The sequence below is a fragment of the Penicillium lagena genome, assembly GCF_028827675.1.
Source record: "Penicillium lagena strain IBT 129212 chromosome Unknown utg000001l_segment0_segment0, whole genome shotgun sequence".
Lineage (NCBI taxonomy): Eukaryota > Fungi > Ascomycota > Eurotiomycetes > Eurotiales > Aspergillaceae > Penicillium > Penicillium lagena.
In genome coordinates, this window is record NW_026623222.1 from 4309175 (window position 1) to 4334695 (window position 25521).

At 53.4% G+C, this 25521-nt stretch overlaps 12 protein-coding genes across 12 annotated transcripts; 7 read left to right on the forward strand and 5 right to left on the reverse strand.

The window, feature by feature from the left end:
* Positions 1 to 108: 108 nt before the first annotated feature.
* Positions 109 to 2040, forward strand: N7510_001897 (glutamine--tRNA ligase; the record flags this gene model as incomplete). Its single annotated transcript, XM_056973824.1, has 1 exon — positions 109 to 2040. The coding sequence occupies one exon, from the start codon at positions 109 to 111 to the stop codon at positions 2038 to 2040; it is 1932 nt and encodes a 643-aa protein (XP_056838941.1).
* A 1028-nt stretch (positions 2041 to 3068) lies between these two features.
* N7510_001898 (phosphatidate phosphatase App1 family protein) lies at positions 3069 to 4274 on the forward strand (the record flags this gene model as incomplete). The annotated part of the gene is made up of 1 exon (XM_056973825.1): positions 3069 to 4274. The coding sequence occupies one exon, from the start codon at positions 3069 to 3071 to the stop codon at positions 4272 to 4274; it is 1206 nt and encodes a 401-aa protein (XP_056838942.1).
* A 213-nt stretch (positions 4275 to 4487) lies between these two features.
* Positions 4488 to 5729, forward strand: N7510_001899 (NADP-dependent oxidoreductase; the record flags this gene model as incomplete). The annotated part of the gene is made up of 1 exon (XM_056973826.1): positions 4488 to 5729. One exon carries the CDS (start codon positions 4488 to 4490, stop codon positions 5727 to 5729), a length of 1242 nt encoding a protein of 413 aa, XP_056838943.1.
* Positions 5730 to 5877: 148 nt separating this feature from the next.
* N7510_001900 (GOLPH3/VPS74 family protein) lies at positions 5878 to 7114 on the reverse strand (the record flags this gene model as incomplete). Its single annotated transcript, XM_056973827.1, has 4 exons — positions 5878 to 5928; positions 5996 to 6489; positions 6548 to 6794; positions 6851 to 7114. The coding sequence occupies 4 exons, from the start codon at positions 7112 to 7114 to the stop codon at positions 5878 to 5880; spliced, it is 1056 nt and encodes a 351-aa protein (XP_056838944.1).
* Positions 7115 to 7613: 499 nt separating this feature from the next.
* acpA (acyl carrier protein) lies at positions 7614 to 8317 on the reverse strand (the record flags this gene model as incomplete). The annotated part of the gene is made up of 6 exons (XM_056973828.1): positions 7614 to 7621; positions 7686 to 7724; positions 7777 to 7825; positions 7884 to 7964; positions 8023 to 8040; positions 8102 to 8317. 6 exons carry the CDS (start codon positions 8315 to 8317, stop codon positions 7614 to 7616), a joined length of 411 nt encoding a protein of 136 aa, XP_056838945.1.
* Positions 8318 to 8547: 230 nt separating this feature from the next.
* N7510_001902 (NuoI/complex I 23 kDa subunit family protein) lies at positions 8548 to 9333 on the forward strand (the record flags this gene model as incomplete). The annotated part of the gene is made up of 3 exons (XM_056973829.1): positions 8548 to 8801; positions 8875 to 9140; positions 9203 to 9333. The coding sequence occupies 3 exons, from the start codon at positions 8548 to 8550 to the stop codon at positions 9331 to 9333; spliced, it is 651 nt and encodes a 216-aa protein (XP_056838946.1).
* Positions 9334 to 9725: 392 nt separating this feature from the next.
* Positions 9726 to 12445, reverse strand: N7510_001903 (putative 60S ribosome biogenesis protein Rrp14; the record flags this gene model as incomplete). The annotated part of the gene is made up of 4 exons (XM_056973830.1): positions 9726 to 11267; positions 11774 to 11870; positions 11914 to 12136; positions 12238 to 12445. 4 exons carry the CDS (start codon positions 12443 to 12445, stop codon positions 9726 to 9728), a joined length of 2070 nt encoding a protein of 689 aa, XP_056838947.1.
* Positions 12446 to 13243: 798 nt separating this feature from the next.
* On the forward strand, positions 13244 to 13916 carry hel10 (putative high expression lethality protein Hel10; the record flags this gene model as incomplete). Its single annotated transcript, XM_056973831.1, has 2 exons — positions 13244 to 13533; positions 13598 to 13916. The coding sequence occupies 2 exons, from the start codon at positions 13244 to 13246 to the stop codon at positions 13914 to 13916; spliced, it is 609 nt and encodes a 202-aa protein (XP_056838948.1).
* Positions 13917 to 14525: 609 nt separating this feature from the next.
* Positions 14526 to 15529, forward strand: N7510_001905 (mitochondrial 37S ribosomal protein uS2m; the record flags this gene model as incomplete). The annotated part of the gene is made up of 2 exons (XM_056973832.1): positions 14526 to 14646; positions 14712 to 15529. 2 exons carry the CDS (start codon positions 14526 to 14528, stop codon positions 15527 to 15529), a joined length of 939 nt encoding a protein of 312 aa, XP_056838949.1.
* Positions 15530 to 15711: 182 nt separating this feature from the next.
* Positions 15712 to 18372, reverse strand: N7510_001906 (putative alpha-glucosidase; the record flags this gene model as incomplete). Its single annotated transcript, XM_056973833.1, has 2 exons — positions 15712 to 16617; positions 16786 to 18372. 2 exons carry the CDS (start codon positions 18370 to 18372, stop codon positions 15712 to 15714), a joined length of 2493 nt encoding a protein of 830 aa, XP_056838950.1.
* A 490-nt stretch (positions 18373 to 18862) lies between these two features.
* On the forward strand, positions 18863 to 23954 carry N7510_001907 (uncharacterized protein; the record flags this gene model as incomplete). The annotated part of the gene is made up of 22 exons (XM_056973834.1): positions 18863 to 19376; positions 19432 to 19529; positions 19584 to 19646; positions 19693 to 19745; positions 19797 to 19868; positions 19919 to 20032; positions 20084 to 20351; positions 20400 to 20421; positions 20472 to 20569; positions 20619 to 20683; positions 20733 to 20768; positions 20817 to 21015; positions 21556 to 21608; positions 21662 to 22099; positions 22155 to 22170; positions 22228 to 22339; positions 22396 to 22726; positions 22787 to 22910; positions 22964 to 23127; positions 23175 to 23194; positions 23247 to 23370; positions 23423 to 23954. 22 exons carry the CDS (start codon positions 18863 to 18865, stop codon positions 23952 to 23954), a joined length of 3516 nt encoding a protein of 1171 aa, XP_056838951.1.
* A 121-nt stretch (positions 23955 to 24075) lies between these two features.
* N7510_001908 (uncharacterized protein) lies at positions 24076 to 25244 on the reverse strand (the record flags this gene model as incomplete). Its single annotated transcript, XM_056973835.1, has 5 exons — positions 24076 to 24106; positions 24167 to 24795; positions 24843 to 24979; positions 25032 to 25043; positions 25139 to 25244. The coding sequence occupies 5 exons, from the start codon at positions 25242 to 25244 to the stop codon at positions 24076 to 24078; spliced, it is 915 nt and encodes a 304-aa protein (XP_056838952.1).
* Positions 25245 to 25521: the final 277 nt, after the last annotated feature.

Below are 25521 nucleotides of genomic sequence, written 5' to 3' on the forward strand. Positions count from 1 at the left end.
CTGATAAGCCCATCTGCTATCTTTTCTACTATCTTCGAACACACCCCGCCACTAGTTCCTTCCTTGCTCTTTTTTCTCTCTGCTGTTAGTTGGCCTTGTTCCGTCACCATGGACCCAGGAAAGCCCACTGAGCTGCCCGAGCGGCCCAAGGAGGCCTCGGAGACCATCTCCAAAAGCAAACTGAAGAAGGAGCAGAAAGAGAGGGAAAAGGCAGCGAGGAAAGCGAACCCCAAACCCAAGGAGAGCCAACCCAAGCCCAAAAAGGCGGCCAACGAGCCCGTTGCACCTCGCGACCCGGATGCCATGTTCAAGATAGGCTTTTTGTCCGATGTCTACCAGGAGAAGCCCCTGTCGGAGACCGTCACCAAGATTCGCACCCGGTTCCCGCCTGAGCCCAACGGATTCCTCCACATCGGCCACAGTAAGGCCATCGCGATCAACTTCGGCTTCGCGAAACACCACGGTGGCGAGTGTATCTTACGCTTTGACGATACCAACCCGGAAGGCGAGGACGAGCGATTCTACAACGCCATCCGCGACATCGTGACCTGGCTGGGCTTCACGCCCGTGCGGGAGACATGCGCCAGCGATAACTTCGACCGGCTCTACGAGCTCGCGGAGGATCTGATCAAGCGCGACGGAGCCTACGTGTGCCATTGCACCAAGGCTGAGATCAAAGCTCAGCGCGGCGAGGGCGCGGACGGCCAGCGAGGCGGGGAGCGCTACGCATGTAGCCACCGCTCGCGGCCGGTCGACGAGTCTCTCGCGGAGTTTCGGGCGATGCGGGATGGAAAATACAAGGCGGGTGAGGCGGCACTGCGCATGAAGCAGGATCTTGAGGATCCGAACCCACAGATGTGGGATCTGTTCGCGTGGCGCATCATGGACAGCGAGGAGAAGCAGCACCACCGGACAGGAGGGAAATGGAAGGTTTACCCGACCTACGACTTCGCGCACTGTCTGTGCGATAGCATTGAAGAGATCTCGCACTCGCTGTGCACGACGGAGTTCGAGCTCTCCCGTGTCTCGTACGAGTGGCTCTGCGACAAGCTGGAGGTGTACCGACCGATGCAGCGCGAGTATGGTCGACTCAACATTACGGGCACCGTGCTCTCCAAGCGCAAGATTCTTCAGCTCGTCAAGGAGGGTCATGTTCGCGACTGGGATGATCCCCGCTTGTATACGCTCATCGCACTCCGCCGTCGCGGTGTGCCCCCGGGCGCAATCCTGGCGTTTGTCAATGACCTCGGTGTCACCAAGGCCGTGACCAACGTCCAAGTGGCCAAGTTCGACCAGGTCGTGCGCCAGTACCTGGAGACCACCGTGCCACGGCTCATGGTCGTCCTGGAACCCCTCAAGGTGGTCATCGACGGCCTGGCCGACGACCACGTCGAGTTGGTGGACGTTCCCTTCTCTAAGGAGCCCTCCTTTGGCACACACAACGTCCCCTTCACAAAGACGATCTATATCGAACGCTCCGACTTCCGCGAGGTCGACTCACCCGACTACTTCCGTCTCGCGCCCGGGAAAACCGTCGGTCTATTGCGAGTGCCTTACCCTATCACCGCAACCTCCTTCGACAAGGACCCTACCACGGGTACCGTCACCTGCGTATACGCCAAATACGAGAAACCCGAAGAAGGCGCTGCGCCCAAGAAGGGCAAATCCTTCATCCACTGGGTCGGCGAGTCCCCCGCGCATAACAGCCCGCTGCGCGCCGAGATCCGCACCTTCAACCGACTCTTCAAGTCCGAGGATCCTTCTGCGCACCCAGACGGCTTCCTGGCTGATATCAACCCGGGCTCCGAGCAGATCTACAAGGATGCCTGCATCGAGATTGGGTTCCGGGATATCTCTGCCTCGGCGCCTTGGCCGAAGGAGGAGAAGAATGCCGGGACCGTTGATCTGGGACTGAACCAGCACTCGATCCGCTTTCAGGGTATGCGCGTTGCGTACTTTGCGGTTGATCGCGAGTCGACGCCCGATAATATTGTCTTGAATCAGATTGTCTCGCTTAAGGATACCCAGGGCAAGACCTGATTTTTTGTCTGACGGATGGAATGGGGAGAGGATGGCATAGCATTTTGCATGATCTACTACTTTTTTTTTTTGCCAGATCTTGGGGTTAGTATATTTTATTTAGTAGGAGCAGGAACTAGCTAAAAACATGGAAGGAGAACCTGAATTTCATCTCATCTACTTGCATAGTACTCAGATACGAGCTGAAAAAGACTTGGAAGACCCCACGAGGCACACCTGCAATTTCCCAGCCCTGCTGCCAAGTATACCATTCTCAGCGAGAAGAATGGAAGTCCACTTGACCCAGTCAACTGATAAACGCCACACCCTCCTTCAATCAGATCAGACGTCCACCTACAGTGCCATTTAGCCCACAAAAAAAACCTCCCCTCTGTTATATGCAAAAATTTGAAGACAAAAAAATCACTACGGCGCTGCGTAAACGCCTAGCTCGACGGTGAAGGGACTCGAACCCTCAGCCTTTTCCTTAGGAGAGAAATGCTCTACCATTGAGCCACACCGCCGTCATTCTAGAAAGAAAATAGAGCTCAACTGACCCTTGGACTTGGCAGATAATTTACTGTTAGGGCAAGATCATAGATGGCTTCACATGAGATGGCCCTGGAACTTCCGTATAGTGTTGGTTGGTACATAGTTGTGGCGATAGCGGTAGATTGTCAGTTATCAGTTGCCATCCGTTCACTGACTGACTGACGGACCGTCAACTGATGAGATGCAGGCGCCCCAGTCGATCAGACAGATAGTATACGCATGACACATAAATGGACAGGGGGTGCTGGCACTATACGAACACCGACGACACAGCCATAATGTGTTCAAATAAGAGTGAATGGTCCGAAGTACGTAGGAGATACCCTAACGAAGTCAACCAACTCACGAACGGGGGCTATCTATATGATCAGCGTCGCTCCCGCCCCTGACCGACGAACTAGTCTTACATGTGGGTTATGTTAGTTACTTCCTGTGCCTCGGAGCTATTATGCACCTTTTTCTTTTGACCACTTTCATTGACAGAGTTGGTACAAACCATGGCCTCCCCCACCAAAATTTCAACCAAACAACCCTCGAGCCAAGAAGAGCCCGCTGAGTCCACCACCCCAACCTCGCCGCCCCCGCTAGAACGGCGGGGCTCCTCGGGCTTCCGAAACTTCTTCACCTCCATCCTCGGCGCGAAGAACCCGCTCGCGCAGCCTGCAGATGCCACCAAGAACTCCGTCTGGCTATTCGACAACACCGCATACCAGAACGGCGACGGACAGTGGCAGGCCGAGGTGGTTGCCTGCATCTTTGAGAAAGAAGGCCGCGATGATATTGGCAAGTTCGTTGCGAACATAGCAGACCAGGTTGGGATTGATGGCGAAGTGGGCGGCGACAATGTGGCCCGGAAACGCATCGAGGAGCGCGTGCGGCCGTTCCTTGACCCCGTTTCCCCGGCAAGGACAGTGACGCTGCTTGAATCGGAGCAGACGCATGCGCTTGGTCCCTCGGATCGCAACGGGATTATCAGCCAGACGGTCAATCTGCCCGGCGAAGGTATATCGGATGGAATGAGCGTGCGGCCGCAGGTCCAGGGGTTTAGCATGAAGATGTCCGCGAACACGCTCTTCGCCGCGCCGGAAGGCTGGCTAGTGATTTCCGACATCGACGACACGATCAAAGTCACCCAGACACCCGAGCCAACGGGGATCCTACGCACGACCTTCGTCGATGACCCACAGCCCACGCCGGGCATGCCGGAATTCTACAAGCACGTTCACGCCGAGCTCAACCCGACCTGGTTCTACGTCAGCGCGTCCCCTTACAACCTATACCCATTCCTGCACAGCTTCCTGCAGAGCACGTACTGCGCAGGCACGCTGGTGCTGCGTGACTACTCATGGCTCGACCTCAGCGGGCTGATCAAGTCGTTCACGGAGAAGACGCACGAGTACAAGGTAGATCGGATGGAGAAGATCCGGCGCTGGTTCCCGCACCGGAGGGTGCTTTGTATTGGCGATTCGACGCAGAAGGATCCTGAGGCCTATGGGGATATGTATCGGAAGTATCCCGACTGGGTGCATGCGATTATCATTCGTAAGGTGACTGATGTGCATGGGATGGAGGAGAAGAACAAGGCCGAGAGGTTTGAGGAGGCGTTTAAGGGTGTTCCGAGGCACATTTGGACGTTGTTTGAGGATCCGAAGAATTTGTATGATTTTGTGGATGGGTTGGGTATGGAGGATCAGGTTTTGTAGTCGATTTTTTGTTGTTGTAGAAAGGAAGGTGTTTATTTACTTGGGGCATACTTGCCCCGGGTGGTATATAGTTCTATTGAGGCAATGCTGAGATAATCGCCATACGTCAGAATTAGGGCATATTTCTGAGACATGTATGTATATACTTCGCCCTATAGCTTAATTAATGAAGAAGTACCGAACAAGCAATCATTAGAGCAGCCGTATATCAAAATGAAACCAGCCAAGCTCGCCTCAGCAACCATGAACGAGCAAACTTTCATCCCGCCTTCCATGCGCGCTCTGTACTACACCCTCCACCTCCCAACACCCGCGACAGCGGCCGAGGAGCCCGGCAAAGCCCTCCTCACTGGCCCAGACAGCCTAGTCATCGACACAGAGTTCCCAACGCCCCAACCATCAGCACACCAATATCTGCTGAAGATCCAAACAGCGGCATTCTGCCACGACGAGCTGCGGCTCGCCCGAACGCTTAATCCCATCAAGACCACGCCGCAAATCCCACTACATTCGCTCTGCGGAACGGTAATTAGCACGCCCGCCGCAGACCACGAGCAGCAATCCGGTTCGCGGTTCAAGATCGGCGACGTCGTCTTCGGACTGATTAGTTACATACGCGACGGCGGCGCGGCGGACTATGCGCTCGCCACCGAGGACGAGTTGGCCTTTAAGCCCGGGAATATCAGCGCCTCTGAAGCAGCCGCTGTGGCGTTGCCGGCGCTCACGGCGTGGCAGGCTCTCTTCCGGTATGCGGGACTAAACCCCGATGCCACGGCGAACGGGACCAGTCATGATAAGAAGGGGAATAGCAATCACGGCAATGGGAATGAGAAGAAACCGAATGGCAATGGCAATGGGAATGGCAAGAAGAAAGTGCCGCCGTTGCGGGTGCTGGTCACCAACGCGCGGGATTGCGAGGTCGGCCGGATAGCGGTGCAGCTACTGCGGACAGACAAGCTATTCCCCGTGCGGCCTTGGATTTGCGTCAGCTGCACAGCGGCAGAAGCGGACATTGTGCGGCGCGAGTGGGATGTCGACGAGGTGCTTATGATCCCGCACCTGCCTGAGCGCAACGAGTGCGATCTGGCGGGGACGTTTCGGCGGCGACGCTGGGAGGCTGTTGATGTTGTGCTGGACTGTGCCGGCGGCGAAGTGTACCGGCAGGCGCACGAGGCGGCCGTGGTGCGGAACTATGGCGCTGTCTTGACGGCGGTGGACTCGCGGCCCGCGCAACAGGCCGTTCCTCCGGATCGGGGGTTGCGTAGTAAGTTTGTAGCTGTTTCTCCGGATGGCGCGGCGATAATGCGCATTGGCGGGTTGATTGAGGAAGGGAAAGTGCGTGGTGTGCCGGAGACGGTGGTGGATTTGGTCAATTCGGCGGACTTGTTGGCCTCTGGTGCGGCGGGCACGGCAGGCAGTCGACGGGGAGGCATGATGGTGGTGCGTGTCAACTGAAGATTTTGATACTGGAATGAATGAAAAGGATAAAAAGACCCGTGACATTTTGACCTTACAAAAAGAGTCCGCCCGCTTGACAACAGAAACTACATGAGCGAACAGAAAGAAGTGAAGATATAAAAAAAGAATTACGGTACACCCCGGTTCAAAGTAAGGAATCGAGTCTGGTGAAAACGCTCAAGCATGCCGCGACAATCTAGATAGGAATTAGTAAATGGCCATTTTCTCTCTCTGTGTCTAAGATAGAGACAGGACAAACGTACCTCCATCTGGAGCTCTCTATCCTTGTTCCGGTTGATCTCCTCATTGATCATCGAGGCCAGGTTCGCCCCAATAGCCTGCGAGCCGCCCGCCCGTCGCCCAAACGGCCATTGCGAGTACTCGGCTAGCAGTTCATCCACCTGGGCAAAGGCCCGCTCGCGCGCCTCGTGGCTCATTGTCACCAACGCATTCTCCAAGACGTTGGCCGCATACGCCGCACAAACCATGGTCACCGTGCGCAGGTACCGGTACTCGGAATCCTCAGGGAGCCAGGTGGTGGGTGGGATGATGACGGTGCGGTTGCTGCAGATGTTACGGACACGGCGGTGGATGTCGTCCTTGGCGCCGCCGTCGGCCACGGGGTGGGTAGCCATGTCAAAGAGGAGGAAGTTGCGTTTTTCGGTGCGCAGGATCCCTTTGTCGACGAGACCTTTGGCCAAGCGCTCGCGCACCTGCTTGAGTTGATACCCGATTTTCATGAGATTCCATGTTTCCCCTGCCAAGAAAGAAAGGATCAGTTTGTGCCCCGAGACAAGACACGCGAAATCATTTACCGCTCAAGAGATCGATCCACGTATTCACGCTCATCTTCTCGCTCGACTTCATCATCTTCAGCGTCTCGTCCAGCAAGACCTCGCCCGTCAATGTGTCGTCGATGACCTCGATCACGCGGTCGGCCAGGGGGAAGCGGCGCCGCGACGAGTCCTTCTGCATGCTTATCCGACCGCGGAGGGCAAGCTCGACGACAATGCACCCTCGCAGGGCATAGGAGATGTTCTCGTTCCAAAATGAGAGGTATCCCTATTGTTGCGCCATTAGTCCACCAGCCGGGTTCGACCAAATTCGTCATCACCCACCTGTTTATCCTTCAGTCCCAGCAGCAGCACCTCCTCCATGAGCGTCAATTTTGGTTGCTTGCTCCGCTCGGCGGTTTCGCTGAGGTCGCGCGGGTCGAATGCGATCTTGTGGCCGTTCTCCGTGTTGGTGAAGGATGTTTCTGGGCCTCGATTGTCCATTGCAGAGCCGTTCCGCGAGACCGGCGACGACACGCGGCTCTCATCCTGCTCTTCGCCAGCGCGACCGCCACCTCGTCGGCGAGTCAAGCCCCCGGCTGCGGACATTTAGGGGTGGTTGTGAGCTAGCAGAAAAGTGTGTTGGGTTGAGTTTGGGTTGGGGGGGGGGGAAGAAGATCAGAAGTTGCGGAAGTGGGACTTTTTCGGTGTCAGGGGCGGGAAGATCCAAAGGCCGCGTGCCCGACCGAGGGACTATGGTGTAGTCAACCGATCGACTGTAATAGGGAGGGGGATAGGTAGACGACGGAATGGTTGGTGGGGGATACAAGGGCGTGGGTGGAAAGAGTAAAAGAAATGTTGCAGTTGACAAGTCGGGTCCGCTTCGGGATTCTTAGGTGGTCTTTGGTTCAGTGCTGAGCCCGACCCAATATGAGCGACGACCATCAGAGTGATTCACTACACAATTTATAGGGGCAAAAACTACAGGTTTAGAGTAGAAAGCATTCAGGGATTGATATACACGATAGAGAAAGGACCAAAAAACCACATGGATTCCGAATACATTCAGACCGTTCTATTCGATCCTCCCAACCCGGCATCTAGTCAATTAGTGGGCTAGAGACCCATTAGCAACGGAGAGCCAAAGAAGCAGAAGGGGAGAGACGGGGGAAAAACATACCGTCGGGCTGGGCAAGGATGTACTCGACTGCCTTGTCCACTGTTCTGGGGTCAGCGATGGTTTTTCCTGTCTCGCAGGCTGTTGCACATACCACTGAGGATCTGATCCGCCTCCTTGTCGGGGATCTCAATGCTGAACTCCTGCTGCAGTGTCAGATATACCGCCATTGCCTTCTCCGAGGGAAACCGCCACACATACCTCCTCAATAGCCATCACCACCTCGACGGTATCCAGGCTGTCCAGACCGAGGTCGTTCGAGAAGTGCGAGGCGCCGTTGATCTGCCGGGTATTAGTTGGGATTCGGGTCGGGTCGAGCAGAGAGCAATCCAAGACTGACCTTGCTGGCATCGGTGACCTGGATTAACATTCTCATCAGCATGGACTTCACAATTGTGTCATAACGCGCCATCACGCACCTTGTCAAAGTTCTTCAACAGGTTCACTATCCGGCCCTCGACCTCCTTCTGGTCCAGACCGGCGGGAGCAGAGTAGAAGCGGATGGCCTGGGAGACAGCACAGGGCTGGAATTGCGCACGCGCGACGACGGGCGAGCTGCGGACGAAGGGGGTGGATGGGCGGATAGCACGAGGCACCGAGGCCCGCAGGGAGCGCACAATGGCAGAGCGGAACATGATGATGGGAGGGGGGGATGGACGAGGTGCGGTGAGTTAGAAAATGCGTAACAAAGGAGAGCAAGTCGCCAGTCGGTGGTGTTCGGGAAGCAAAATCCTGTTACAGCCAATCAGCACCCAACTCTTCCGAATGACCTGCTTACTCACGACCAACACCTCTTCCACTCCTGCCACTCCTCGCAGCACACATCCTCAACCACCTCCTCCAGACCCCCCCATTGTCGCCCATCATGGCCTCCATGTCGGTCTCCCGGCTGGTTGCTGTCCGCCGTACCCCGTTCATCATCTCCTCAGCATCCTTTTCCACCTCAGCCGCCCGCGCTGCCACGCCCGCTGGCCCTCCCCCAGCGGGCTTTCGTCTGCCCCCGCCCAAGCGATGGGACCAAAGTGGCGAGTCGTCGCTCGACAAGGCCAGCAAGTACTTCCTGATGGCCGAGATCTTCCGCGGCATGTACGTCGTGCTGGAGCAGTTTTTCCGCCCGCCGTAAGTCGTCGACCCTGGACCGAAATTGCGAAATTTACGAGCCCACCATTCTCACCATGTCAATCCAATTCAGGTACACCATCTTCTATCCCTTCGAAAAGGGCCCCATCTCCCCCCGCTTCCGTGGTGAACACGCCCTGCGCCGCTACCCCACCGGCGAGGAGCGCTGCATCGCCTGCAAGCTCTGCGAGGCTATCTGCCCGGCCCAGGCGATCACCATTGAGGCCGAGGAGCGCGAGGATGGAAGTCGCCGCACCACCCGTTATGATATTGACATGACCAAATGCATCTACTGCGGTTACTGCCAGGAGAGCTGCCCCGTGGACGCCATTGTCGAGAGTGAGTGTTTTCAAATCCTCGGGATATCAGACAAACAGGACATCAAACTAACTGCTTCCTAGCCTCCAATGCTGAATACGCTACCGAGACCCGTGAGGAACTGCTGTACAACAAGGAGAAGCTGCTGGCCAACGGTGACAAGTGGGAGCCTGAGATTGCGGCTGCTGCTCGTGCCGATGCTCCCTACCGATAAATCCCTGGTCTTGGTGGCTACACACTCTGCCAAAAGAACAATATCCCCCCCCCCAAACACACATCCTGTATATAAAGTGCCCCCGTCTGTCTCCTGTACTTGATCTCGAAAGAAGTTTTTGTTCGAGTCTCCTGTTGTCGTTACTTTTCCTATGTCCCGGACTAGCACCTTACAAGGTTACAATCAAGAAAAAATCTGATATATTGATACTGTTGCAAAACAATTATATTGTAGAACATAATCATATTCACAGAAGAACCAAATCGCTACCTATGCATGATAGAAACAAGATGCCGTCGAAACAGCGCAATATAAAACACCAGACACCAAGAACGGATATCTTCGTCTCGTCTCCATCAAAAATCACTTTTTTTTTTGCTCAGCTCACTTCCTCATTTCTTCTTCCCACCCGTCTTGGCCTTGAAACTGCCCTCAAACCCAGGTCGGGCCTTCTTCTTGCCCCCAGCAGCAGCCTTCTTCCCCTTGCTGCCCTTGTTGCCCTTCTCCTCTCGCCGCTTGCGCAGGTTCTCTTCACGCTTGGTTTGCTTATGGTCCTTGGCCCGGGCAACGGTGTCAATACGCTCCCTCCACTCCCGCTCGGACTTCTTCTTCGCGGACTCCTTGCGCTTGAGCGCCTTCTTCAGCAGAGAAGTGTCGTCACGGACGCGCTCGCCGTGTGCACGCTTCTTGGCATTCAACCAGCGGTCTTTCTCTTCGATATCGGCGCGCCTCTCCGGGTCCATCTCGGCCAGACGGGCCTTCTTCGCTTCGGCGACCTTGAGTTGCGCGGCGGCGTCCTTGGCACCGCGCTGGGTGGGCTTGTCGCTCACGCCAGACAATGACGAGTCGACAAGCTGACCATCCGTGAAAACAACGCGGCCAAAGGAGAAATTGTTGGACGCCGACCCTACGGAATCAACGGGCGAGCGAGGAGAAGCAAGAAGCGACCCCGAGCCGCCGGGCGAAAATCTCCGTGCCATGGCTTCGTCATTTTTGAGCTGTTCCTCCTCCTTGGCCTTTTGCCGCAGCTCCTTCTTGTGTAGTTTGCGCTGTTCGGCTTTCTGTCGCCGGGCCTCGATGAGCTCTTGGCGGTTGCGGGCTGGCTTGCCGTTCAATCCGTCTGCGTGCCGCTTGGCTCGCAGTTCGTCCAAGCGCTTTTGGAGACGCTGCTTCAGCTCTTCCGGGGTGGGTTTGAGAGGTTTTGACTCGGAGTTGGTGGGGGGGACAATGGATGAGATGGACGAGCTGCCAGATTGGGGGTTGGAGGCATCGGGGGAGTTGGGCGAGGAGGAGGCAGATGAGGGCTGGTCCATTTGGAAAGAGAATCCCTCCTCGGCAGCGACATTTTCACCGACTTCATCATCATCTTCAGCCTCGGAGGCTTCCTCTGGTTCAGCGGGGGCAGGCTTTTCAGCCCGCTGATTTTGCTTCTCCTTCTTGGCCGTTTCCTTAGCCTTCTTCTTTTCCTTCTGAGTAGCCTTCTTCTGAGCCTTTTTCTCCTCTCTCTCCTTTTTTCTGGCCTCTGCATCTGCCGCTGACTTAGCCGCCGCCGCAGGATCTTCAGCCTGCTTCTGCTTCTTGGGTTTTGCGTTGCCACGGTTCAATCCTTCCTTGGGTACTTCCGAGCCAAGCTCTCCGTCCGAGGAATCAGAGTCTTGTGCACCAGCCTCTCTCTTGCGCTTTCGAGCGTTCTCGTCCATGACGTCTTTGGCCGTTTTGGCGGACTCGGGGTCGAGTTTTGCACGCTTGGCTTCGCGGGCTTGTTCCTTGGTCTGCTTCTTGCGCTTCCATTGATCCTGGAGAAATACAAAGTAAGAATCAGATTGGCCAGAAAAGGAGGGGAGACATACATTATTGTCCTCGCCGTAGTAGTATTTGGCGGGGATCAAAGACAGCAGGCCGTCAAAGGCCTGTGCGTGGCTTCGCAGCCGTTCCTGGGGAGGTCAGTCTAGTCGAACACAGGGGGTATGGTGTACATACCTCGATGTCGTCCATCTTTCCTACAGTGTGAAGGACAAGCGTGGCTGGCGAACGGGAGTCTCGAAAAATTTGGGGGATGAGGAAAAGCCTCCGCTCGGCTGCCTCACCGCCAAACATTTTTTTCTGCTTACATACTCACCAAGTATAAGTTGTAGATGAGAATGATCAATGAAAAGAATCGGTCGGTCGGTTAGGAATAGATTGGTAGTGATCCATTTACTTGTCTCACAAATACACTTCCTATACAGTTAACTCATCTCGAACATACTGGCAGATGGTTATATAGTATCTGCGCCCACAGCGTCAACCGCGTATGCGTCAAGTGATAGTTCCCATGCTAGAAATTGAATTGGATAACCCCTATATGTAATGCTTCTGAGATGCGAGATCAAGGACTCCGCAATACGTCAATTTTCCACGATGCCCTTTACTATCCACCATCTCATCAACCCTGCGCCACTAGTCTGGCCGCCAAATCCAACCCGGGACACTCCTCGCCCCGAATATCCGTGATATGGTGATAGGGATAAGGCGTCGTCCAGATAAGGTCGAATCTACTAGTTGTCAGAAACATAATGCAAAAAAAGACACATCGCTGACCGATTTGACGGATACTTCGGCGGCTCCAGAACACCCAACAACATCTCAATTTCACGCATTCGTCCATGCCGCCAGGAGATCAAAATATTGCCAGGACCGTCATAGGACAGAACCGTCTCCGTGACACACTCGACATCGTTCCGGGAACAGGATGTGTCGATATCAAGACCGAGATCGAGTGCGAGCGGGAGGACGGTGTCATAGGAACGTCTGTGCGCGCCATCTTTTACCGCAAGAAGAAGTTAGTTGGGCATGATCAACTGGTAGTGACTTGACTACTGTGTCGTGTTTCCTGGTTAATGCGGGAACTCGTTCTAAACATACTCCATTTCACCCTCGGCGCCATGATATGTCCAATCTCATAGCCCGACTCAGAGCCAAAGACATGACGCAGACACTCCGCGCGCCGGATGCCATCTATGGTGAGGCCATGGTCTGTCGGATCGGTGGGTTTCTCGCCGTGTCGGATGAGATAGACGATGGCGCGGGCGTGAGCGTGGCCGAGGCAGACAAATAATAATAACCACCACATTTTGTAGTCTAGTCCAACAACTTATAGTTATCGCTCCAGGTAAATCCGACCTCTTTTATGCCATGATTGGGTTTACTTATATGTCTGTATATCGGTTCTTTCAGGGCCGCCGTCGCTCTTGTCGGTCTGCCATGCAGGGGACCACTAGCCAGTGGGGCTGGCGGGTAGGGTAGCACGATGTGATCTCCGATCGGCGTGATCGGGTCAGATGCATTTGTAGTGTATAGTTTAGTTGGGCTGGATGACAATCGTACTATTGATCGGGTGAGTTGGTCATCCTCGGGTTGGTGTTAGGGCATGGTGGGTTATAGATGAGACCCCTGTTACTAGTTGACAGAGTTTCGCTTGTTAATAATAACATTACGGTAATAGGCAGCGGGATACAAATTACCATTGTAAAACTGGTCCATAATTGCAATGCCCAGCCCGGAGTACGTACGTCTACTCGGTAGTTAGCGCCGATGAGTAGCCGCGCGATCCGGAATCGCCAAAAATAGCAGAACTCGTTTGAGCAAGTGGTGCGAACATAGGGTTGTCCTCGTAGCATCGCCACACAGAGTGGCGGTGTTATATGTACTATGCGCGGCGTACATAATTATTACTATTACCGCAACTAAGAATAAAAATCACTCAACGCTTCAAGTGTGGCTCAGTCGAACTGCGCCTTCGCGGCCATGTGGGGTGTCAGCCCTGTGACTGTACACGTTATAAACACTCGCGCCTGCCCCTCTTCTTCTTTTCTCTTCATCATCTTCATCATTCTCATCAACACCATCCACTTCATTCCCTCCACCTACAATGTCTGATCCCTACAACCAGTACAACCAAGGCTACGGCCAGGGCTACCCTCCCCAGCAGGGTTATGGTCAGCAGGGCTATGGTCAGCAGCAGCCCCAATACGGCCAACAGGGCTACGACCAGCAGCAGCAGCAGCAGCAGTATGGTGGCTATTCCCAGCAGCCTCAACAGCAGCAGTACGGTGGCTACAACCAGGGCTACGAGCAACAGTCTCAGCACGGTCAGCCTCAGCAGCAGTACGGCGAGCAACAGCAGCAACAGTATGGTCAGCAGGACGCCTACCGTCAGGGGTGAGTTTCAGATTCCCTTTATTATTTTCCTTCCGTCACATACGTATACTAACCCCAACCCCAGTGGCTATGAACAGCAGCAGCAGGGCGCACCGGGTGAAGCCCAGGAAGGCGAGCGCGGTCTGGCTGGAGCTCTGGTCGGCGGTGCCGGCGGCGCCTGGGCTGGACATAAGGCCAACCACGGTTTCCTCGGAACGATCGGCGGCGCCATCATTGGCAGCATTGCCGAAGACGCTATTAAGAAGCACAAGAGCCGCGAGGAGATGAACGCCGGTACTCCCCAGGGTGGTCCCTACGGTGGTCCTCCTCCCCCCGGCTACGGGTCCCCGTCCTCGCAGGGTGGCTCCATGATGGATAACCTGGGCGGCTTCTTCAAGAGATAAAGCCTTCTCGCATGATGAATCTGCGACGCTCATGAATTTCCATACCTGTTCTTATCTCTGTCTCCGTTGGGTTATGTTACGTTTGCGCGGGTGTTGGCTTTTCTATTTTTCTCTGTTCATGCCCGCGAGGCTTCTCTGTGATGCATTGGTATTAGGTTACTTTTATCCTCATAACGGCCTTGCAAATGTGATCGACTGTGCTTCAATGATTCCAGTCCGATGTACCTTTGAATTGTACAACGTAATAGTAGCCGCGTATTCAATAAGTCGACTGTATGATCCAAATCATTTTAAATGTTGACATGTAGTTACCTATCTAGATCAACACTGATTAATGCCGCATCCATGGAACCCTTCTTGCCTCAGGCACACGGGCACCACTGCCAAGGCCAACCGCCGAAAGTTCGTCCTTCCCTCCTCCATCAACTATTCAACCATCCCCAGCCAGCCATGATTGTACGGCAATTAGCAGCACGGCAAGGTATGTTTCCCCATTTAATTGAGATCCCCAGGAAGCAACTAATATCTTCCAGGCCGCCAATTTCTGGCCCTGCGCCGGACTCCGGTCGCCAGTCGCTTTTTTCCTCCGAGATACCAACACCACCACCGATGGAGCCAGCAGTAGAAACCCCATTGCCTGAGGCAGAGCCAGAAAATATCACAGAGGAAATTGTCCCGGTGGCACCTGCAGAGCCGGGCCAAGCGAGTTGGAAAAAGGAGGCGACAAACCGTCAGTCTACCCTCAGACCGCTGTCTCATATATTCCAGGCCACTGACATTATTACCGCCAATTAGGACACCGCTTCAATAGAATGGGAACCTCCATGAAAACAGCCTACAACCCAGACTCCCTCCTCCAGAACCCACCCAAGCCCTCGGACATCACGCTTGAGCTCCTCCTCGCCTCGCAGACGCATCTCGGCCACTCGACCTCGCGCTGGAACCCGCAGAACTCGCGGTACATCTTCGGCATCCGCGAAGGCGTGCACATCATCTCACTGGACGTGACCGCCGCGTACTTGCGGCGCGCGGCAAAGGTCGTCGAAGAAGTCGCCGCGCGCGGCGGACTGATTCTGTTCGCTGGCACGCGCAAGGGCCAGAAACAGTCCGTCGTCCGGGCTGCCGAGCTGGCCAAGGGCTATCATATCTTTGAAAGGTGGATTCCGGGCAGTCTTACGAATGGCCAGCAGATTCTGGGACACTGTGAGACGAAGGTTGTTAATGCGCTCGACGAGGAGTTGCCTGAGTTCAAGGCGGATCTTGCGGATCGGCCGTCTCTCAAGCCTGATCTGGTGGTTTGTCTCAATCCACTGGAGAACGTGGTGCTTCTCCATGAGTGCGGTCTGAATAATGTCCCGACTATTGGCATCATCGACACCGACGCGGATCCCACGCGGGTGACGTACCCCATTCCATCTAATGATGACAGTCTGCGCGCGACGACCCTGATCGCGGGCATTTTGGGACGGGCTGGTGAGGCAGGCCAGGAGCGGCGGATGGCGATGGCCAAGGAGGGAAAGACTACTTACGAGCCCATCACGGCTCAGGCTCTGCGTCTTGATCCGTTTACGGGCACTGCGCCTGGAAGCGATCAGGTGAAAAAGCAGAACTAGTAGGGATTGTACAGATACGTGATTTTTGTGGTTCTGGGTGTTTTATCATATCATATCATACCTTTTTGTGTATTAACAGTTTCCATTCCTTTTCAGCAACCCCTAAGCCCATAAATATTGATCAATATTTCTGAACTTTGGCCTCTATCATCTATAAGACATACATCTATGCTGGGTTCATATCACATCTTGATGGTATACACCTCACGACCCCGGGCATCGCATCCCTTGTACAACACCTCCTGCCCCGATGTCGAGACCACGCGCCTCTGATCCTCATGATGCAAAATGATATCTAGATGCCTCCAAGCAGGAACAAACCCACTCTCCTCATCCCGAACAAAGTCCACCAGCACTTTCTCCTCTGTCGAACTATAGCTGACAGTATAAGATGCCATCGCCGGATGGAGCGAGATCCCATCATCCTCATGCCAAGTGCTCACAAAGACATTGCCGTGCGAGCTACGCTTCGGCGGGAAGATTTCCACACCACGGTAATCATCCACTTCCTGCACCGCCTGCGATGCAGCCGTCTCATCCCCGGGAACCCGCGTGTGAACGGGCTTGCCAACGGGGATCGCGCCCCCGATCCGCGCAATCACGGGGATGCTCTCCCTCCATTCAGAACGGATAGACACCCACTGCCCAGAAGCGAAGTACTCGTACGGCGCATTCATGTTCACATACCCGTAATCCCCGCTCCGGCGTGGGAGATACACCTTTGCTTCTGTGACGCCGGCCTCGTACACACCTCCCACCAGAATGCTGTCGCCGAACCAGAACTCCTCCTCGCCCCTTTTAAGCTGCTTCGTCCATACCTCCGGATCGGACTCGAAGCCCCATCCGATCCAGCGCTGCGGCGGTTTTGCGCTCAGGTGGCTCTCCAGTCCTAAGGAGTAGATGTACGGCAGCATTTCGTAACGCCGCTTGATCGTGTCGCGCACTAGCGGTGTGATCTCGGGGTACATCCACGGCTCGATTACCTCGCCAACGGAGGAGTTGTCCGGTGAGGTTTTGAAGCAGTTGATTGCGAATCGAGGGGAGTGGATTCCTAGCTGGATCCAGCGGAGGAGAAGTTCGGGTGAGGGCTGGGGGCCTGGGTATGGACATAGACATATGGTTAGCTCTGATTCTTTACGCAACAGATCTAGATAGTCGAGGCTGAGACATACCCTCAAAACCACCGATATCGTGTCCTTCGCACTATATGTTATCAGCAAAGAGGTATATATCCCAGGACTGGTCATTATTCGTACCTGCAACAAGGACATCCCAGCATTCAAGGACAACGCATTTGCACCCTTCATGCTCTCCCAGCTGGTGACATTGTCTCCGCTCCAGGAACTAGCCGCATACCGCTGTGTCCCCGCCGTTGCACTTCGAGTCAAGACAAACGGACGCAGCTTGGGCCCCATATCCTGCAGAGCATCGTGCGAAGACTTGCCCATCAGCTCCGTGTGCATTGCCCGTCCCCACAGACCAACCGAGTTCTCGACATTCTTCTTGCCCACCAAAGACTCGTCGAGAGCTAGCGTCCAGTCGTCGCTAGGAAGCGTGTATTCGTTGTTATCGTTCCACATGCCATCAATTCCAACGCGCTTCAGACTCTGCACCCCGTCGTACCACCATTTGAAGGCTACCTCGGATGTGAAGTCAATATGGCATCCGTCGCCACCAGTACCACCCCCGGCACTCCATAGACGCATATATCCGGGCTCTTTAGTATCGGGGTCTCTGAAGAGGCCCCCTGCATCCACCAGTTTCTGAAAGTCTGGATGAGATGCCAGCAGGAACGGCTTGATATTTGTTATCAGCCGAATGCCATGCGCGTGCATCTTGGCAATATACTCCTCGGGGCTCGGGAAGCGGTGTTTATTCCAGGTAAAGACGTTGCGGACTTTAGGTTCCGTCTCTGCAATGGAGTACCCGGAACTCATCTGGTGCGCGGAGCACGGGATGCCGTGTTTCTTCAGCTTCTCCGCAAACCCAAGCAGACCGACATGCGCCGGCGGCTCATCGATCATCGTGTACTTGTATCCACCGGAGATATACCCGTATGCCCACCGAGGCACAAGCAACGGGAACCCCACGAGCTCGGCATAGCACCGGACTACATCCTCGATCGTCTTGCCGACAATCAGGTACTGCTCTAGCCCCCCGTAGTCCTGGCGATACACCTTGAAGCGACCCCACAGCCCGTCGATTTCTGAACCAACAGACCACATGCCTCGAGCATGGGTCGTCGAGAACAAAGTCACGCAGCCTTCGGGCGTGGCCTTTATCAGCAACGGAATATGCTTGTAGAGCGGATCGGAGTTGTACACATCGTATCCAAAACAGTCTGTGGCAGAGAGCAAGAAATTGCGACCGGTGAGGTCCATCGGCGCTTGCTTCTCACCCAATCCGACATGGAGCGCGGCCTGGTCGTGCTGCGAGTAGTGCGCGATCCCCGCTGAGTCGGCAACGTATGAGCGCAATGGCAGATCGCGGTGTAGGGGCTTGTCATCGGAGCCTGTCCAGAATAGTGAGAGAACAGGGCTATGAGCCCATTCTATCGAGGCGGTAATATCGCCGACAGTGATTGTCTTGGAGCAGGTATCGGTCTTGGTGAAGACATTCACATTGTGTAGATCGGTGGCCGGCCTTGTGACGCTGGGATACGGCGGGATGGGACGGTCCACCGAGGTGAATGTCACTCGGAACAGGTTCTGGCGGACGGCCTCGAAGGTGAAGTCGAATTCGCCTTTGGTGCTGGTCGAGCGAAGATGTAGCGAGGTTTCCTTGTGTGCTGCTGGCACAGGCACTTGTTGGTACCCTTGCGGGCAGACTTCTTTCTGAGGCATGATGTTTCGGATCGGGAATCAAAGTACATGACCAAAAAAGACCCGTAACTGAACCTATATTTGTATCATTCTCTCCTCTTTGCCCCGTGGTCCTCATTAGACCGTGGGGTGATTGGAGAACGGAGTTCGGGTCGCATCACCGATCCTCTGCAGCACCGCGGATCCCAGTATCCCCACATCCCCAGACTAAAATACTTGAAGATTATCCACACGGGTCGGTCCAGACACCCGAAAGCCGACAGCTAATCCATGCTAAGCAGCAGCTCCGGCTCATTGTCACCAAAACCCCTCTCATGCCAGCCAACTGATTGGGCTGCGCAGAGATTGTCCGACATCGAGCCAGGCACGGTACGAGGCATGGTAGTCGGGGTTGGGAGTTTCGTCCGAGGAGGAAGTAAGCTTTACTTCCCCACGGGGTGGAGGATTCCATAACTAGAAGGGCGTTTCTCTTGTTTCTAGTCATTCCTCATCTTTCCTCCCAAGTGCAGCCATGCCACAGACAGACGCCCCCAAACAGCAGCAGGATGAGCAAGTGGAATCCATTGTCGCTGCACCACATTCTACGCCTGGTCCCGACCACGACGTGAAAGAAGACCAGGCACTGGAACTGATCGAGGACGTAGGTCACTCGACTATTCTGACCCCCGAGAACAACGCGCACGTCTTGAGAAAGATCGACCTCAGACTTCTCCCTATTCTTCTGGGGATTTATTTTCTTCAGCAGCTCGACAAGTCGACTCTCGCATATGCATCCGTATTTGGGATTATTGACAAAGCCCACCTCCATGGCCAGGATTATTCCTGGCTGGGCTCGGGAGTCTATCTTGCCCAGCTTGTCGCCCAGCCGATGGTGGCGTATTGTCTGGTCACTTTGCCGCTAGGAAAATTCCTGGCGGTGTCGACTCTTCTTTGGGGGACTACGCTGTCTTGTATGACGGCGGCAGGCAGCTTTGGAGGTCTGCTGGCTTGTCGATTGCTTCTTGGTCTGTTTGAGGCGGGAATCGGTGAGTGTTTTCTTCTTGGGCGAAAGATATAGAAGGCCCTAACGTGAGCCAATAGCACCGGCCTTTATTGCTGTGACCCAAATGTGGTATCGACGACGTGAGCAGCCTGTGAGATTGGGATCATGGTATGCAATGAACGGGGTTGTTAACATGGTAGGAGCTTGTTTTTCAAGTAATCTTTGATCTGGATATTGACATGCATTACAGTTTGGAAGCTTGTTAACTTGGGGACTTGGACATATCAAATCGCCGGTCTTGGCTCCTTACCAGGTGAGGTTTGCCTCTCATTGCAAAGACATGTGCTGAATATCTATAGATTATTTTCCTTTTCTTTGGTCTCATCACCGTCGGGTTCTCCTTGGTCATACTGTGAGAGACTTTTTTTCCTTCCTGGTAAACCCTGTCTGACATTCACAAAAGCACCTACATGCCAGATTCCCCTCTAAAGTCCAAATTCCTTCAAGAAGAGGATAAACTGGTGGCTATTGAGAGGTAACCACGCGTGCCCTAAGTGTTGAAAAACTGACTAACATTCCCATAAGACTGCGCATGAACCAACAAGGTATCGAAAGTGACAAATGGAAATGGGACCATGTCAAAGAAGCATTTCTCGACGTCAAGTCCTGGATCTGGTTTGCGTTGATGTTTTCAATTTCGTAAGACATTTCTTAAAAATTATTCAGCTTGTTTAACTGATCAGAAACCAGAATCCCGAGCGGCGGTATCTCCACCTTCGGCCCCTTGATCATCCAGTCCTTTGGATTCAACGAATTCAATACCATTCTTTTCAATATCCCTTTTGGTGCTGTCCAGCTCGTTGCTACTATGGGAGGTGCCTGGCTGGCGACCATTTTGAAGATGAAGGGCCCAGTTTTAATTCTGCTATGCCTCCCACCCATTGCGGGATGTGTGATGCTGCTTTGTATTCCGCATGATGATATGCATAAAGCTCCTCTGCTGGTGGGGTACTATATTGTAAGTGCAGTTCAAGCATCATCAGAGTTTATTCACTGACCGAACCAGATCTCTGTTTACCCAGGGATCAGTAAGTGTTGACTGGAAGGCCAACTTCGAGCTAGACTGACTTCTTTCAAGCGCCCTTGATCTACTCATGGTCTGCAGCAAACACAGCCGGAGAGACGAAGAAAAAAGTGACCACCGGTATCCTGGTCGTGGGCCAATGCATCGGTAATGTAGGCAACCTGAATGCAGCAAAATAACCTCAAAATCTGACACAACCAGGTGATTGGTCCGAATCTCTATACTACAGCCGAGGCTCCTCTCTATACCCGCGGGCTCACCTCAAAGTAAGTACAACCCCCTTACTGTGAACATACAGATCTAATAAGCGTTTAGCCTTGCAATGTTCTGCGTTTTGGTTGTTCTCTGCATGTAAGTACCTTTGTATCCCAGAGTCTTCCACTATTAATTGGTGCTCAGGTCAAACATGGCATATCTCACTGTCCTGAACAAGAAACACGAGAAACGGCGCGTGGAACTAGGAAAGGATTCCAAACCCGTAGACCAGTCCATGCATGCTATTGGCGCTGTAGAGACAGACAAGGAGGGCATGCCTGTTCAGGTTCTTGCTCAGGACAATGCGTTCAAGGACTTGACAGACATGAAGAACGAGGACTTTGTATATGTATACTAGGCGATTGGTACTGGAAATGTGATAGTCTATTTTCGCTGGCCACAATAAATAGGGATATATTTGACTTCTGCAGTGCTTAATTGTCCCTATTTCCCCACAATCAATCCCCGTCCGTGCTCTGTGAACTTACTCGGCGGAACTCCCGAACCCCGCGTCTGATGCGTCCCCTCCTTCCCGACTCTGTATACAGACTTGGAGCTGAGCAACACAATACGGCGCCAGATCAGCGATGCAGTCAGATGAATCCTTACATATTATTCCGCCGCCAATTGGGAAAAAGCGCATCCCGGTATGCACTGCCCCGGGCCTATGTTGTCTCGCATGGGCTGATTTTGGATTGATTATCATCCTAGAAAGCATGCAGTGCATGTCGTCAATCAAAAGCGAGTATTGACTTAGATAAAACTGGTTGATGGCTAATATTCTCCCACTGTAGGTTAAATGCGATGGAGAGAGACCATGCACAAGGGGAGTTTCTTCCTATCATTGGCGACGATGATACTAATAGAGCTATGCAGATGCCAGAAGCTAGAGAAGCAGTGTATCTTCTTCGAGGTACCTAAAGATCCCTTTTCAGAGTAAGTGCATTATCTAAGAAGAATAAACGCCAAGGCAACTGACAATCCTCTAGAAGACTTGAAGGCGTCGAGTCCGAGGTTCAACACCTCAGACAACAGCTCAACGAGATACGCCATCTGCTCCAACGCAATCAATCTGGCTCAAGGCCTGCATCTCAAGAAGAGTATTCTTGCAACAGACAGGTACATAGTGAACAAGACCATGCTCGCCGCGGTTCACTATGCTCTCAGTTCACATATCCTCGTGAAGACCTCGATGATTTGGCGGCGGCAAGTTCATCAGATTATGCAAATGGTCACTCGCAGCAATCTATCCCCACGCTCTCACCCAGCGGTATCTCAATGAATTCACTCCCTGTTGTGCTGGGATTAAGTCCCATTCAAAGAAATAAGCGGAAACGCCCTGGATTTGAGATTCGGGATGAGCCTATCTCGGATTTTATTGATAAGGGTCTCATTACCATTGAATGTGCTGTGTCGTGTTTCAAGACGTGAGTTCTATTCTGCAGAGGACACTTAGACTAAAAGAGCTAATGGGATTGCTAGGTTCTTCGAAGGTTGTGTGAGTATCGGACTATCAAATCCTATACTTATGCTGACGATACATCTAAATGAGTAGGATAGGTATATCCCAATCTTCGAGCCAGAGCATGACACATTCAACTCTGTACGGACTCGAAGTAGTATCCTCCTCAATGCTATTTGCACCATTGGCTGCATGATAGAAACCAGTACGAACTTGCTTGGCCCCCAACAAATGCACCACATCTGACAGTATTATAAATAGGATCCGGCGGCCCCATGTCCGACCTGCTACACGCCGAACTTAAGAAATGGATTAACGTGATTATTCAAAACAAACGCTTAAACTGCCTTGAGTCAGTCCAGGCATTGCTCGTGGTCGCCTGTTATTCTGCTGAACGGCTATTAATCTTATCCTTTGCAACCCGCATGGCCCTAGATTTGGGATTACATGACGCCTTTGAAGAACTTACGCAGCGGATTTCAATGAGAAATACCGATGAGGAAGATAGCTTTGCGGGAACGGATTTGGAAGAGGAGAGACGGTTGATGAGAAAGTCGAGGACTTGGTTTGGACTTCTGGTTTTGGAACATATGTACAACGCTTTCTTTTTGTCTTTTGGGGGAGCTATAGTTACTAACTAGGATTAACTTAGATTTCGTGTTGATGGTGGGAAGCCTCCCGGAGTTCGGTTGACGGGAAATCCTCGGCGGTGCCGGGTTTTGCTTGGACACCCGTCGTCGACTGCGTTGGATCTGCGCCTGTTTTCTCAGGTCGAGGTATAGTTCCGGCAGAGCGAGCTTAAGAGATATACTGACATCCTTTATGACAGCTCAACATCTTGAGAGGTATTTCGTCCTATCTTCTGGTATTCACATTCTCACCTGCTTTGATAGCTACTGTCAACGACACCCTAGGCTCCGCAGCAGCACTTGACAGGGCAAGTATTGCTGACTTCGTTCACGACATCAAGATCGATCTGGATTTATGGCTTGAGTGAGTCTTATCTTTCTTTTGCTCATATCAACACTAAATCTTTGTAGCGACTGGGTGCGCATAATCGGTATAATCTGTCCTTCGAATCCTTACTGCTCCCCGCTAACCATTCCCCTTAGAAAGCTCCACGACCGCACAAGACGAGAAACCCTTCTCTCTACTTGCGTTGAAGGTCCAAAAATGCTGGGCTGAAATGATGCTCAACTGCAAAGCTCTCCGAGCCATGGGCGTCGAGAACGTGGCGTAAGTACTACCTTCACAATCGAACTATACAATCTAACCACGCTAACGCCAGCGCCATGACTCCCACCGAGCGAAACATCCTCCTTACAGCCAAATCAAGCGCACGTCGACACCTACGCATCATCATCGCCGAACCAAACTTCTATATCGCCAAACTTAAGTATGCTATGGACTTTGTCTGGGCTAAATGCGCATTCTCATTTCTGTTGCTTCTAAAACTATCCCGGCTTCTCCCTGAGCGCGAAGAAGAACACCGAGAGTTTCTGGAGCATGGGAATCGGCTCGTGGATGAGCTCAGCAAGGCCGGGTCGAATGGTAGTCATTCTCGGACGGGAAACATCTACCTACAAATCCTGAAAGTCAGTATTGAAAAGTACGGGCGTACACTGAGAGAAACTCAGCAGGCTAGTACAGATGGTATTGATGCTACATCACCGTTCTGGGAGCTCTTCGATGCGCAGGCGGATTTGCAGTGGTTTGTGCCGGAGCAGTTTGTCTCGGAGTGGGACTTTCCGGGGTTGAATTTGTTCTATTTTCCTACGGCGCGGCAGGACTTTTTGGGAGATTTCTCTTTGGCGATGTAGGACAAAATAGTGTATATCTCAGACATAAATAAGTACAGACCGCGTGTATACAACTTTTCTCTTCATGAGTCCTGGATCTAGAAAAAGAGCCAAACAATGCACAAACATACCAGAATACAGTCTATCCAAGGGCCTTCATGGTAAGCTCGACACTGGAAAGAGAAAGAGAAGTTAGCATGATCCTTGGTAACAGAGCTGAGAAAGAAACATACACAACAAAAGTTCCTGCGGAGACAGGCATGGCTCTCAGCAGAGTCGGGCCGATGCCCTTCCAGAAGCCACCCAGCCCCTCAAGAGCGTAGGTCTTCTTGAAGCAGTCGCGCATGCTGCTGTACTTTTGCTCCGCACCGAACCCGTCGGTCTGCATCTTGCTCTTGACCACATCAAGTGGGTAGCTAGAAATCCAGAGGGCTTCACCCGCCAAACCACCGTAGGTGGCAACCTTGACAGCTGAGATGTCCTCACGATTGATATTGTTGCGCTTGACGTCCTGGTTCATCATGTACTCGAAAGCCATGAACCAAGAACCGTACGCCTGGGCCTCACGCAGGACTGTCACAGCCTGTCCGCGAAACAGACCGCGCAGCGTACCCTGGTGTGCGGACAGCTTCTTAATGCAGTCGATCGGGCCAGAGTATAGTCGTCCTTCGCCGTGGGGCTGGGCCTGCAGCCGGATACGAACGTGCTCAATCGGACCAGACAACACCGAGTTGGTGACACCGGCAAACGAACCGGCCATGTAGTACTGTCCATAGGAGAGGGCCCCGTTGGCATATTTCTTCTTGTTCAGCTCTTCCAGCCGACGACGCGCTTCGTGGAAAGCACCGAATTGCACGCTCACCTAGATTTGGTCAGACAGACGTCCATTATGAGCCGGAGTCAACTTACGCAGGCACCAATTCCGATCAGCGGAGTCAGCGTCCCCTTGTAGAAGGCCATCGGACCCTCATTCTTGAGGATCTTGGATGCGCAGTCCACCGCGCTCGAGTACTGCGTGGTCGTTTGTAACCGCACCTTGACAATGTCTGGGCGGAGGGTCAGTACGGAGAGATCAATTGCTTCGACTGGGCCACGAACCAAAGGGTTGTCCTATAGTCAGGTTAGCATGACATTGTTCAATGTTCCCACGCATTGCGCTCTTGCAATTCCGTCCGCCGGGAAACTGCTCGCGCGGGCCCACTTACCCAGCAAAACCTGAGCCATTCCACCCGCGGCGCCGGAGGCCAAGTCCTTGATGGTGCGCAGGGCACCGCCGCCCTTCTCCAGATCTTCGAAGGCTTCGGACTCCATGATTGTGCGGGCACGTTGACTGGTGGGGAAGAGAAATCAGGAACCCTCTTGCTTTTAAGCAGTTCGGGACCCGTTGTTCTAGAGAATGGCACAATCCGAGTGAAACGAAATGCTGATTGCCGGAAATCGCCGACCGCCCGCGCCGCGACTCCACTCGACTCCACAACCACCCACGGAGATCAGCCGCCTTCCCAATGTCCCTCACCTGCCTGCGCGTCCCCTGGCTGTCCCGACATCTACGCGGAACCCGCGTTCGACGTAAGAGTTACTGCAGTCA